Source organism: Rosa rugosa, chromosome 1 (assembly GCF_958449725.1).
Source record: "Rosa rugosa chromosome 1, drRosRugo1.1, whole genome shotgun sequence".
In the NCBI taxonomy this organism is placed as follows: domain Eukaryota; kingdom Viridiplantae; phylum Streptophyta; class Magnoliopsida; order Rosales; family Rosaceae; genus Rosa; species Rosa rugosa.
Window position 1 is genome coordinate 46,588,442 of NC_084820.1, and position 14,646 is coordinate 46,603,087.

At 38.3% G+C, this 14,646-nt stretch overlaps 1 protein-coding gene across 1 annotated transcript; it reads left to right on the forward strand.

The window, feature by feature from the left end:
- The first annotated feature begins 2,578 nt into the window (after nt 1-2,578).
- LOC133729184 (uncharacterized) lies at nt 2,579-3,865 on the forward strand. Its single transcript, XM_062156674.1, has 2 exons — nt 2,579-2,829; nt 3,397-3,865. The coding sequence occupies exons 1-2, from the start codon at nt 2,579-2,581 to the stop codon at nt 3,863-3,865; spliced, it is 720 nt and encodes a 239-aa protein (XP_062012658.1).
- The last annotated feature ends 10,781 nt before the right edge of the window (nt 3,866-14,646 follow it).

Sequence of the window (14,646 nt, forward strand, 5' to 3'; positions counted from 1 at the left end):
CTAAAACCTCAGTTTTAGTCAACCAAAATCTGGTTGTTAATCTCTTGTACAATTATCGACTAAATAATCGAAAGATTAACTTTTCACCCATAGATGATGTTATAAGATCTCTCTTTATTTATTTTGACTTAAAAAAAATGTGCATCCATTCTCTTTATTTATGGTGTTTTGCTCATCGCCTGAACTGTGTCACCTGGAATCGGGCCCTACCAGTGAAGGTGGCAGAGCGGGCGACGTCCTCCGGCGAGTGGTGGTCGGTAGCGGGGCAGGGCTTTCTTCTCACTTAGAGTTTGCCCTAGGTGGGTTGATTGGGCCTAGCATTGGAATTGGGCTGCGAGAGCTTTGCTTTGGGCTTGGACAACTGTATTGTTTCCCATTTTCATTTTCAGTTTGGGCCTTCATCTTTTTGTTCTGAAAGATGATTGGCTTGTTTATTTCTTACTTTGAGTGGGAAAGATCGCAAAGAAAAGAGAGACCCTGTTGAGCCTCGCTTTTCGGGGTGTTATTTTTAATTCCTCAGGGCTCTACTCTTCTTTGTTCGGGTTTAATCTTAGAAGGTGGGTGTACTAGGAGATTACTAGTTTGGTTTGCTCTTTTAGTTAGGGTTGGCTTTGTAGTAGTTTCTACGGAACGGTTCTTTCTGTCGCCCCCATAGGGAGGGGATCGTTTTTGTACTGCTTGCTGAGCTGCATAATGGATGACCTCTTCTACTCAAAAAAAGATCTCTGTTTATTTCTGTTGGCTCAATTAATGGTTTTGATTTGAACTTTGAAATCTCATTTGAGATTTGATTATGGTGCATAGCAAATTAGTAATTTCTAAAAGTAAGTTGGAGGTCTATTAAGTGGTGAGGTCCAAATGTTAATTTTGAAGGTATGAATAAGAGCTCCCTTAGAAATATGTAATGTCATGTCATTTGTTCTTTATATTGATTTTTTTTTTCTTTAATAAAGAAAAGTTTAATCTAATTATCATTTCAGATTACAAATATGTAATGTCATGTCATGTCATTTTCCACATTACTTGGTGTTGTGTTGACATCATTTGAACAACGGATCCAAACCGTTGAACATTTTAAAATCTAATGGCTTACAAGATAAAATATGGTATCCCATGATCTGAACCCATTTTTAATATTAAATTAGTTGATAACTATATATATTTTTTTGGATCAATTTTCTTCCATGTATACCCATTTGAGTCTATTCAGTTCCTGTATCCTACCCAACCACTGAGTCATCAACAGATCTGAGCAAGTCGACTCGGACCAAGTCAATTTTCACAACATCATGCACTCTGGCATGATGATGACTCGGCGGTCGGGAGAGGAACATGCAGTAGCTTGTTGGTAATGGGGTTCATGGGACGATGAAGGGTCCTTTACCAACTTCGGCCTTTTCACTCTCTAGACCCCCGAATTATAGTCTGATTTTGGGTTTTTTTGATCAAATAGAAAACCCAAAATCAAAGTTTGAATCTTTTCGAGCTTTGGGTTTTTTTAAATCAGATTCTGTCATGGGCTCTGAGCAATGAATTTGATCTGGAGGTTTGGTTAGACAGAGAAAGAGAGAGGTGGGTAATATGTAGAGAGAGGACAGCTGAGTCTAAAGACGTGGGTTGCGATAATTTTAAGGACTAAATTCAGTTTGCCTCCTCCAACTTGGGGGGCGAACATCATGTCAATCTCTGATTTTTTTTTTTTTTTTTATCAAGATCATCCTTGAACTTCCCGAATGCATCATCCGCGTCCAAATCTCATAGAGCAAGTTCACCCGTTGAGTCAATAGGTTAAGGTCACTGGGTCAAGACATTGTTCATTGCCACTGGACATATGTTTCCACCCGTTCTATTTCTTGACCGGTCAGTTATTGTTCATTGAATTTTTTATTAATTTATTCATTGTAAAATTGAAACCTATTTTATGTATATAGATGGTAATCTTGGACATTTATGGATAAATGTTGTAGAATGGATGACAACAAGGATCGAAGAGCAGGTTGATCGTGAAAAAGGAAAATTCGGTTTGCTACAAATCTAGCGTTTGGTGTCAGAATTGTGATTGCTATACCTTTTCGGAAAGGGAACGACCCTAGGAACAAAACTCGTCGCTTCTCCACGACGTGTGGGCTTTTTCGGGCTTTTGGGATCGTTTGCGGCCTCAAAACTGCAATTTACTATTTTTCAACAAATTATGAGCCACCTACATTTACCAACAATTTTACTTGAAATGAGTGAAGCTACCACCGACAATTTTTTTTGAAAAGATAAAAAAAACTACCGACAACTTTGAACGAACCAGATTATTTGCATACTATTCAATCTAACGGTAATTATCAATGTAATCTTATCTAAGATTTTGGATAAGATCACGAATGTCGATGTCTTGACACGTGTCCTAGTTGGAGGATCATGTTTGTAAATAGAGGAAATAACAGCACTACATGCACACACAATCTGATCTTCATCAATCTCCTCCTTTTTCATATCTCTAGAGTTACACATTTCCTCTCCTTCCCTCATTTCAATGAAGAAATTGTGGGCTAAGATTTGACAGTCTCGAGATGAAGAATATCAAGAGATGTGTGCGACTAATGCCGTTGTGATCGCAGCAGTTGCTGAAGCTGAATCTGCTAATCAAACTCGACGACGGGGTTCCCGATCGGTTCGTGCACTAAACGAGGAGCAATTTAGGGAAGAAAGAGGCAAAAACATGATGGAAGATTACTTTGTTGAACGTCCAGTTTTCAATGATGAGGAATTCCGAACATGCTACAGGATGAGTCACAACGTCTTCAACCGCATCTCTGGTGACCTTTGCCGCTATGATCAGTACTTTGTTTAGAAATCAGATGCTACCAAGAAAGTCGGACTACTTTCCGGAGCAGAAGATGACATGTTCCTTACGAATGCTTGCTTACGGTGCTGGGGCAGATCAATGCGCTGAGTATTGTCGGATGAAAAAATCTACCGCCATCAAGGCTCTTTAACAATTTACAAGAGGAATCGTTAATCTCTACTAGGCAGAATGCCTCCGAGCTCCTATTCCGGCAAACCTCAGAAGACTGCTTGCCAAAGCTGAGAGAAGAGGTTTTCGTGGGATGATTGGAAGCATCGACTGCATGCACTGACAATGGAAGAATTGCCCAACCGGTTAGGCTGGAGAATACATTGGTCGAAAACATATCCCCACTATCATCCTCGAAGCAGTCGCATCGTACGAAACATGGATATGACACACCTTCTTTGGAATGCCCAGAGCATGCAACAACCTCAACGTCCTGGCAAAGTCCCCATTGTTTGACGAGGTTACTGCTGGTCGAGCACCTCAGATCCAATTCCAAGTGAATAACAAAATTCACAATTAGGTTACTATCTCGCTGACGGTATCTATCCTAGATGGGCGACTTTCGTGAAATCAATTCCAAGGCCTACACGACCCAAGGATCTCAAGTTTTTCCAGGCTCAAGAGGGGTACATGAAGGATGTGGAAAGATGTTTTGGTATTTTACAATCGCGCTTTAGTATTGTTAGAGGAGCTGCTCGTGGGTGGGATATAAAAGACCTTCGATACATCATGTTGACTTGTATTATATTACACAACATGATAGTCGAGGATGAAAGACCTGAGGACAGTGATGAAGACTTAGAGTCAGATGAAGAAAAGGATAACAATATGAGGCCCAGGTTGGCTACGGTTTGGGAAGGACCGACCGGTGATGACTTTGATTCTGTTGGTAGAGATGGTCATAATTTCAACCGATTCATGGATCGATACGATGCCATTAGATGTGAGTACACTCACTCAAACCTTCAAGAAGATCTCATAGAGCATTTATGCAACATTCAAGGCAACTTGCAGATCTAGATCTGCAAATCTAGATCTGGTAGATATTTGAATAATTGGCTAATGTCTTGCCAAACTAACTCCCAGTTGTGCTTTTTTTTTTTTTTTTCTTATTGTTTGTGTGCTTTTTAATTTAACTTGTATTATGTTGTTTGTATGCTATGATTTTTAATATAAGGTGTGTGCTTTAATAAATGAAATTTTCAAATACAATTTTTATTTCATAACATTTATGCTTACATAATTGAAATACATAATCACCTAATTATTCTCATCCTCTCTAGGAATCCAATTTGTGTTTGAAGGGTCATCATTAGAGTGAGGGTCGGTCGATTCACCCGTAGAGAAAGGTGAAAAGTGTGGTTGTGTAGGGAATCCACCTGTGTAAGGTGTTTGCGGATAGTAACCACCGGTGAAAGGAGGTTGTGAGAATCTACCGGTGTAAGGTGGTTGTGGGAATCCACTGGCGAAAGAAGGTTGTGGAAATGCACCACCAAAATGTAATTGTGGAAATGCACCACCGAAATGGGGTTGCGGATAGTATCCACCCATAGAAGATGTTTGAAAACTTGACCCACCGTTTTTTTCATCATCTTCTCTCTCCGCTATTTTCTTTTGCTTTCTTGACCAATAACGCTTTTTTGTTGGCGCTATTTGACTTGTATCCATCTCCATAATTCGTTCTTCCCTCTCTTGAATTAGAAACACCTCTTTTCGCATATTCATTTGCAAGCGTATACACTCTCATTGATGTTCTTTTTGGGAACTTCGAGCAAATTCCTCATCGAGTTTTTTCTTGATAGCGGTTGCCTCTTTTTGGTTTGCTCGCCATACTCTCGACAGCGGTTGACAAAGAACTGGAATCATTGGCTGCCTTCTTTCCTTTCCGAATTGCTTCTTTCGTAGCCTACCTTCCTTGAGGCCTCACCAAAGGTTCTGCAGTTTCACCGACAATTACCTTATCTACATCCATGTCCAAATTAATGGGAGAATTCAACAGGAGGTTGTGTGTGCATATGTTGACTTCATTCCTTTAATATTCCTCTGGTTGTATGGCTAAGGATGTCTCTAAATTGTGTGAATCCCTTTACAACCTCGTAACATTCAAAACTCTGAAAATTGTATTTTTTTTTTCCTTCCCTTTTCTCTTCATCCCGACATGCCACAATTTATGTGCTTCATCAATCTATATTATTTAAAAAAGAATAAAAAATTCAATTAGTACAAATATAAACACCATTATTTTATTTTATTTTTGAACCAAGGGAATTCATTTCATTCATCATAAGCTAGAATGACACGGATACATACATTCCCTTGCCAACTCAAAGGCAAGTTTAGGACGTGGTATGCTAGCACCACCCATTAGACAATCAGCGCTCACTTATTTTAAAGCGAGCCTAAGAACTATGATAACAAACATAGTAAATAGGCTAAGTTCAGAAAGTAAAAACTAAACTTAAATTTTCTCCTTGCCCTTAACATTTGGGCTAGGAGGTTTGGAAAGACCGTAAAAGTGATTTTCTGTGTCAATGCTCCTAGATTCCAAAGCGAAACCCTGAAGAAACCGAGCCCATTCATGAAGTGATAGAATTCTCCGGGGTGCCAAATACGAAACCCTAAAGGACCCAGGCTTATCAATTTGGGCCACACTAGGGTCCAAAACCAAACAAAATGCCCACCTACTAAGGAAACAGCAGGCCTGTTTGATTTAGGCCACCCACATGAAATGGGCCACCTAAATGATTTTGACACCCCACCAGAAGTAGGGATCCTCTCACCGGTGACCATTGTAACTTCCGCCATCACTGACCTCTCTGATCGGAGAGCAGTGTTTGCTACCGCCGCTCCATGGGACCGGAATCCTTCGATCACAGTCACAGTACGATGGACGACTTTATCACACCAATTCAAAGCCGGCATCGATTCACCTAGCCACGGCTGGCCTGCAATCCACTTCAAACCCAGTGCCAAGCTGGCTCGCCATTCTTTATCTCCCAATTCAGCCTTAATCCACATCAAGCCTAGCCTCTGACTGCCAGACCTCTCACCTAGAAACAATCTAGATCGATTCCAAATCACCCTCGCAGTCATTATGTTAGCCCACACAATTTGATCGAATGAGGGTTTGAGTCATCCCTTCCGTGGTCGAATTCAAAAGCCAGACAGCCATGCTCGCCAATTACCGATCTCATTCAGATCTGTCCGGTGATCACTATCATCTTCAAGTTCACACCAAGGAGATATGGTGATGATACCCTGAGCGCAACGCGTTGACAAGGCTAAGAGGTCGCCGAAACAAGCCCGCGTTGGAGAGTGGGTGCAAAAACCACCAAGTGTGGAGAACAAATCCCCACTTAGGATAGAGACCGGAATCAGTCGCCGTATTAGAGAACCATAGCTTCGGCGGCTAGGTTTTGAAGAGAGCCAGTGAGCCATTCTTACGTATACATATAAACACCATTATAAGTAACTAACTATTATCAAGTAATAATTTTAATTACAATGTATCTCACTTTTTTACAATAAAAATCAATTAGTACAAATATAAACACCGTTATAATAACTTCATTATTTATCCAGTAATAATTTTAATTATAATGTACGTCGTATTACAATCAAAATCAATTAGTACAATTATAACGGTATTATAATTACTACATTATTTTTGACAAGTAATAATTTTAATTATAATGTATCAATAAATTAAATTATTTATCAACACATTAATACCTCATCAACCGCATTTGAACCGCTCTTGTACCAATTTTGAGCTTGCCTTAATGCACAATGCCACTTATAGAGTTCAATCTTCAAATTTTTCCACCTCCCTTGAAAAGTTGAAGTTGATCGTACCTTTCCACTCCAATTTGCGACATAGTGGTGCTTCATGCCCTTCCATATATCAGTTTTCTTTCGATCTTTACCCAAGATCGGATTTCGGCAAACATATTTCCAAGACTTGCACAATTGAATGTCTTCCTCATTCGTCCATCTCGTCCCAGATTCGGCATTTTCATCTACGCCTTCTTCACCATGTGCGACCATATTGAAAAAAAAAAAATTTGGAAGATGAAAGCTATAGGAAGAGGAGGAAGAAAAACTTTGTCTAACTATGAAAGATAAATTTTTGGGTGTGGAATGTAAAATAAATGGTAGGTATTTATAGAGAAATTTTTACAATTTTTTAGAATTTTTTTTGTTACCGTTTGTTACCATTTACATATACATTCAGACTTATTAATCACAAACCGTAGGATCTGCATATTAATTGAAACCAACGGAGGAGATTAGGGATGCGTTACATCTAGGTTTTCATGGGTTTTATTTGCATTTGATCTCTTTTCTGAGATTTTGGTGAATGCTGTAATGGTTTTGATTTCAAAGTTTTGAACTTTTTAAGAGCTGAAATCTTGTAAGCTTGACTTTTTGTTCTGTGTCGAGCTAGAATTTGCCTTTTCTCTTTTCTTTTCTGTGATTTTAGTGAATGATGTAGTGCTTTTGATTCAAAATTTTGAAATTTTTGTGGAGAATAGCTTTAAAGATTGATTCTTTTTTGAAAATACAAGGACAGAATGTGTTTTCTGGAAAATGGGGATTGCAAGGCACGTATCAATCCTTACTGGGCAGAAACCAAAAATAACGAACAGAACACCAGATTTTTGGTTACGCAGTGAAAACCTCAATCATGAGATTAAAAACACTGCGGGGCTCTTACACTTGAGAACCCAGAATAAGAATTAACTTATGATGAAGGATATGTTCTTTACAAACTTGAATAGCACTAGCTCGGCTACAATGATTAGACAAAAACTAATCCAAAGCTTGTCTTCCGTCTCAAACTCCTTCTTCACTTGAACGATCACCAAATATCGCTCTCCTTTCTTCACAGCTTCTCTACTGATCTCAAGAGAATATATGCATATGAAAGATGATCAAGAACACTTAAACATGGACCAAGTGTTTTGACTCTTGTGAAGACTCAATCTCAAGCAAACAAGCAAGACTCTACCAATATTCTTGCATTCCAAAAAAACCCACCTATGGCTGTATGTTTTCTCAATATCTCAATAGGTGCCATTCCAAACCCACAATATATGAATAGGTGTCGTGCAAAACCCAATCAAACAGATTTCTAACCTAATTCCACTTCTACAAGGAAACCTTCTTTTGTGTTAAAGATAATTAACAAATAAGGACACCAAAACCTAAAATACTTAGGCAATCAAAAATCCAATTTGACACACAGAAAAATATCTTTAAATAAATAAAAGATATTAAACCCATTAAACCGCAAAGATACTTTCCTAGACCAACACCTAATTTATGCATGTATGCATGGATGCATTTACCTGAGATTCTCTCGGATCAGCTTGTAAGATACTTCAAGGTTTTGTATGGGAATGCTAACACACCATAAATAGTTCTTTTACCTACAATCTCCCCCTTTGGCATTCCTATACAAAACACATCTATTCAACGCAAACTCCCCCTCAACAAGTATAGGAGGAGAGAATCACAATCCATACTTTTCCTGAAACACTTATCACACATTGGTAAAATGCATAAGATAGAATAACGTTATCACAGTCACAGATCCACTTTCTCCCCCTTTTTGAATAGGAATGACAAAGATAACATATGTAGCGGAAGCTATGTAGAAGGAGGATCACAAAGAGATGTGGCTCAGTCGAATCAATCAGAGGAAGATAGTCCAAGTATTAATACCCCCCCTAAGTGTGATCATGTTATGAGAGATGCAAGAATGAAATGCAAACACACAATGAGTGAGTTGTATCCAAATTAAATGCTAAGAACAGATTAAATTCGCATAGCTTTTCCAACAAGAGCAATACCACTTAACCATAAACAAGAGTGCAACAAAATAAGTTCACACGAGTGAATTAATTCCGACAATCACAAGGTAAGATAGAGGGTGATCGAATATTCTATACCTCTTGTTGTGAAGAGTGAACATATCTCAAGATGGGGTGTGTAATATTTGTGGAAACCTGAAAAACAAAACTCACATACGAAATAATTTGAAGCACATAATCTTTATTCCCCTTATAACACCGTATGGGCATGATTTTGAATTTTTTCTTTTTGTCTTTCACACAAAGTAACATTTTTGCTCAAGAAAACTACGACCCATGTAACGAGTATTATGCTAGCAGCTCCCAAGTCAGATGACTTTAGGGTACTAGATGTAACAAGGACATCCCAAAGAGCACATCTACTCGAGTCAATAGTTTCACAATCCACCGGGGTGACCAAACCATTCCCGTTTCTTCCCAATCCTCATATCGTTCGTCACGACCGAGGCTTGTTTACTTTGGGAATAGCCTGGCCATGCTCCATAAATCATTCATTTTTGTTTTTTCAAGGAGCAGCAAAAATAAGAAAATTTTCCGTACAAGAGTATTGAGAACAAGCCAACCAACAAATATGACTTACCACCACTTAGAGTATGTGTGCATGTGAGGATTCAAGGTGATAAAGAATATGTTGTTCAAGCTCACAATTACAGAGTGATGCAAGGGCAAAATCAAAACGTGCTAGGCACCTCATTGTACATAGATTTAAGGAAAAGAGTACGGCCCTTGTCAATCTAAGTTCAAAATAATCTGTCAGACACTTGGGGATACAAACCACCATTTCAATCCTGAATTTCCAGAAACTGAACCTAACAATGCAGAAACGTAAAGAAAATGAACCTATACTATCATGAAGACATACAACATGAATGCATGCAAAATGTATCAAGCAAAGTGAGAGTATCAATACTTAGAGCATCCACCAACGGTGCTTCTAAGTAATTCAAATTGAGTTCGGTCTAACGGCCTAGTAAACGAATTAGTAAATTTGTGTTCAGTAGGAACGAAAGCAAGCTCAAGCATATTATCAAGATTATTCGTATGAGCAGAAAAATGATTATTTGAACCTTTTTAAATCCAGATTTGATTATGCTTCAACTTCTGCACTTTGGGGATTGCAATACACTCTGCAATCCTGCTAATCAACTTCAGATGCTCTTTCAGCTCAGCTTGCAGCGATGCAGTTGGGCTAATTTTTGATGTTTTTCTCTGATTTTGAGTGACCATGCGAAGTATATTACACCTAGGACGTATGTGTCCCAATTTTCCACAATAATGACAAGTGGGAATAAAGCTTTTAGAGTTATGAACGTATCTGGGCTGACGCACAGACTTGTGACTGTCAGAACTTACCTGAGCACCTTTTTGATGGGTTTGAAGGGCTAAATTTGCCTATGATCTTTTGGGCAACTTGGGACCAGAATCATTTTTATTTGAAGCTTGTGATTGATCCAATGAACTTTCACATTCCACACCTTTAACAAAGGTTAAAGGCTTGCAAGACTCACCTTCATAACCTAACCCTTCTTTGTTGCCATGAGTTTTACCAAAGCCCATCATCTTGGAGACCTTTTCAGACCCTATAGAGAACTCGTTGAAGCTTTCCTTGACTTCGAGTAGCTCATCCTGTAATTTTTCATTTTCAAGGGTTAGTGAAACATTTAGAGTGGACTGAGCCTTGACTTCAACCTGCAAAACTATAATTTTGTTAATAAGATCACCATGTTCCTTGTCCCAATCCTTAGACTTGACATCACCCTGCAAAACTTTAATCTTGCAAACAAGGTCAGTACGTTCTTCATCCCATTTTTTTAAAGAAGTTTCAAATTTTTGCTTAATCTTTTCTTTTTCCACTCTCAATGATTCAACTTCTTTTTCAAGTTTGTAATTTTTTCGAAGAACAATTTTTGAAGCATTATACAATTGCTTACACTTTTCATTTGTTTCTTCATCAAGAGTATCATCTTCCAAGTCAGAATCATCAGATAAATCAATATTAAGAGAGGAAGTAAGAGCAAGATTTACCTCTTCACCATCTGATTGAGACCCTTCATCACTATCACTCCATGTGGTCTTTAAAGCCTTGTTACCACGTGAATTATACTTCTTGTTGTCACAATCGGCAGCAAAATGTCCAATTCCACCACACTCAAAGCATTTAGGTTTGTTAGGAAAATTTTCGAAGAGTTTCCAAACGAGTTTTTGTTTTTCAGAAAATTTTGAACTCTTTTGTCAACAACGATAAATCCATATAATCATCATCAACATCATCTTTCTTTTTAACAGAAGAGAAAGCAATATTTTTTACCTTTTTCTCGGGCTTGATCCTCATCTCAAAGGTTTTGAGATTACCTATAAGTTCGTCAAGAGAATAGGTGTCCAGGTCTTGAGTCTCCTCTATAGCCGTCTGTTTGGATTGAAACTTTGATGAAAGAGACCTAAGAATTTTCTTGACAATCCGATGCTCTTCAAAAGGATCACCAAGACTATGACACTGACTTGTCATGTTCATTAGACGAGCATGAAAGTCATCTATTGATTTCATCCTCCCCCATTTGCATGTTTTCAAACTCTAAGACAAGTCTATGAAGTTTCTGGCCTCTAACCTTTTTGTTGCCTTCATAAGTGACCTCAAGAAGATCCCATGCTTGTTTTGCCATGTCACAGTGACTGATTCTCACCCTCTCCTTCTTGGATAAAGCTGTGTATAAGGAATTCCGTCCCTTGAAATCACAACTTCTATTTTGAAACTGCTCAAGAAATCACCCTCTCCTTCCTAGGCTTAAGAACTCTTGCAGATGTCCCTTCTACTTTCTTTGAGTCTTCTGCCTTGGTTGAGTGTTCCCATCCAGTCTCAACTATATTCCACATATTTTCATCCTGAGAGTAGAGGAATGCCCTCATCATGATCTCCATTGTGAGTAATCTTCACCATCAAACAAGGGGGGGGGGGGCAGTTTATCGAACTGGAGGCTCTGTTATATTCACGTTCCATCATGTCCTCGGATCTACTATAAAGCTTTAGAACCTGCTCTGATGCCAAGTGAAAATACAAGGACATAATGTGTTTTCTGGAAAATGGGGATTGCAAGGCACGTATCAATTATTACTGGGTAGAAACCAAAAATAACAAACAGAACACCAGATTTTTGGTTACGCAGTGAAAACCTCAATCATGAGATTAAAAACACTGCGGGGCTCTTACTCTTGAGAACCCAAAATAAGAATTAACTTATGATGAAGGATATGTTCTTTACAAACTTGAATAGCACTAGCTCGGCTACAATGATTGGACAAAAACTAATCCAAAGCTTGTCTTCCGTCTCAAACTCCTTCTTCACTTGAACGATCACCAAATATCGCTCTCCTTTCTTCACAGCTTCTCTACTGATCTCAAGAGAATATATGCATATGAAATATGATCAAGAACACTTAAACATGGACCAAGTGTTTTGACTCTTGTGAAGACTCAATCTCAAGCAAACAAGCAAGACTCTACCAATATTCTTGCGTTCCAAAAAAACCCACCTATGGCTGTATGTTTTCTCAATATCTCAATAGGTGTCATTCCAAACCCACAATATATGAATAGGTGCCGTGCAAAACCCAATCAAATAGATTTCTAACCTAATTCCACTTCTACAAGGAAACCTTCTTTTGTGTTAAAGATAATTAACAAATAAGGACACCAAAACCTAAAATACTTAGGCAATCAAAAATCCAATTTGACACACAAAAAAATATCTTTAAATAAATAAAAGATATTAAACCCATTAAACCCCAAATATACTTTCCTAGACCAACACCTAATTTATGCATGTATGCATGGATGTATTTACCTGAGATTCTCTCGGATCAGCTTGTAAGATACTTCAAGGTTTTGTATGGGAATGCCAACACACCATAAATAGTTCTTGTACCTCCATTTTTTTTTTTGAAGGGTTAAAGATTGATTCTTTGTTCTTATTGAAGTTTTCTAGGTTTTGTTCTGTTTCTGTGATTTCCTTGTTTAATGAGTTGTTTATCTGATGCTGGAGAGGTCTTACAAGTTCATGGTGAAACATGTTCAGCTATGAAAGGTTGCATTTCACAGTACTTCTCCTAGATGGATTTTCAAGAGAAACTGAAGAGTTAGGGATTGAAGAGCAAGTGCAGAGAAAAATTGCATGTAATTTCATGTTTTAGTTTTTTTTTTTTTTTTTTTTTAAGGTTATTATGAGAATTTTGCCCGCGGGTTGAAAAGCTGAAAAGTTGACCCTCACTTCAGTGCCACATCATCATCTAGTCAAATAAAATAAGATTGAGAGTGAATTTTCTGATAATATCACTATGCCAAAAAAGCTATCAGACAACAGAGTTCAGACGACAGAATAGTCATTTTCTGTCGTCTGAGTGTTTCAGACTAAACTCAGACGACACATAAATTAAATGTGTTGTCTGAATACAATGAGAAACCATGCTTGTTTCATTTTGAAGATATGGTCAGACTCAGACGACACTTAAATGTCGTCTGAAAAGATGAAAATTTTCTTAGCAAAAAGTTTAGATTTCCCTCCAACAAGAATAAGTCTTTTCCCTCCTAAATGCCCAAACCCTATCGGTGACCAGTGAATGTAAAACTATTCAGACAACAGAGCTAAGAAATTCTGTTGTTTGAATAAGGTGAGTTTGACTTTTTTTATTTGAAGTCTGTTTTGACATAACACAAAACCTAGCTGCTTCGTGTTTTTCAATATTCCCACAAACATTACTTCTCTGTCTAAACTCTCTTACCAACCAGAAACTCTATACCTCTCAAAAATCGGCCATCTCTCAAATCAAATCTAATTTCTGAAACCCAGTCCTCTCTCACCCAGATTTCTCTCCTAATCTCCTTGACGAATCGATGATCGACGGCGGTTGCATGACGGGCAGCGACACATCTCTGCTCCCCCATCGCTGAACTCGCCAACTCGATTGGAGACTTGGAGTTCTCCCGACTCGGCAACCCATCTCCAGCCTTCGATCTGGGCCTCCAGCCTTTCAAGCCCCACTGGCCACCGCCTCCAGTCTTTCAATCCCCACCAACAACCCGTCTCCGCGGCTCCGCCTCCAGGTATCTCACCATCTCTCTCTCCCTCTCCGTTTTCTTCTCCTTCTCTGTGACGGCCGAAGGCTCCTTCGATCCTCCTCTAGATCTGTAAATAATCGATTTCTAATCTTGTATTCTTGTAAATAATCAATTTCCAATCAGTAAATAATCGATTTCCATTTGATCTTGTATTCTTGTTGGTTTTTAACCAAGGTAATGCCATAATGGTATAGTTGAAAACTTGAAATGGGTAATGGGTAATGGGTAATGGGTTCGATTTCGGATTTGCATTTGATGTTGATGGTATAATTGCAGACAATCAAAAGACTCAAAATGATATAATTGCAATTAGGATTTAATGCCGTTTGCAATTAGGATAGGATGCTTGTGTTTTGCTGTGAATCTGATAGCATAATTAGGATAGCATAATTGATACCAATCTGATAGCATGTTTGTGTTTTAGGCATCCAAATGACCAAATATAAACTCTAGTTGTTCTATTACTGAAACAGGAATTTGATAGCTTCTTTGACTCAGAAGTTGACCAAAATTTTAGATAGTTTTGGTTTTCTGGGTTTCAGAAGCAGTGAAAATGAAGCATGTTTTATATGTTTTTAGTCCGAAATCAAAATGTATGGGTCATTGAATCTATGGTTTTGTGTTGGTGGGTTCAAATTCTTATGAGATTGGGTTACTGGGTTTTTTGTAGGTGAAGTATTCGCAAGAGCCGGACAACAATACCAAGTGTAAGTAATTTGTAGTTTAACCAATGTGTTTGTTTCGTGGGCTTATTAGTATGAGTTTGAGTGTTTTTGAAAATCTAATGGTTTTTATTGTTTTGCAATGATGAATCA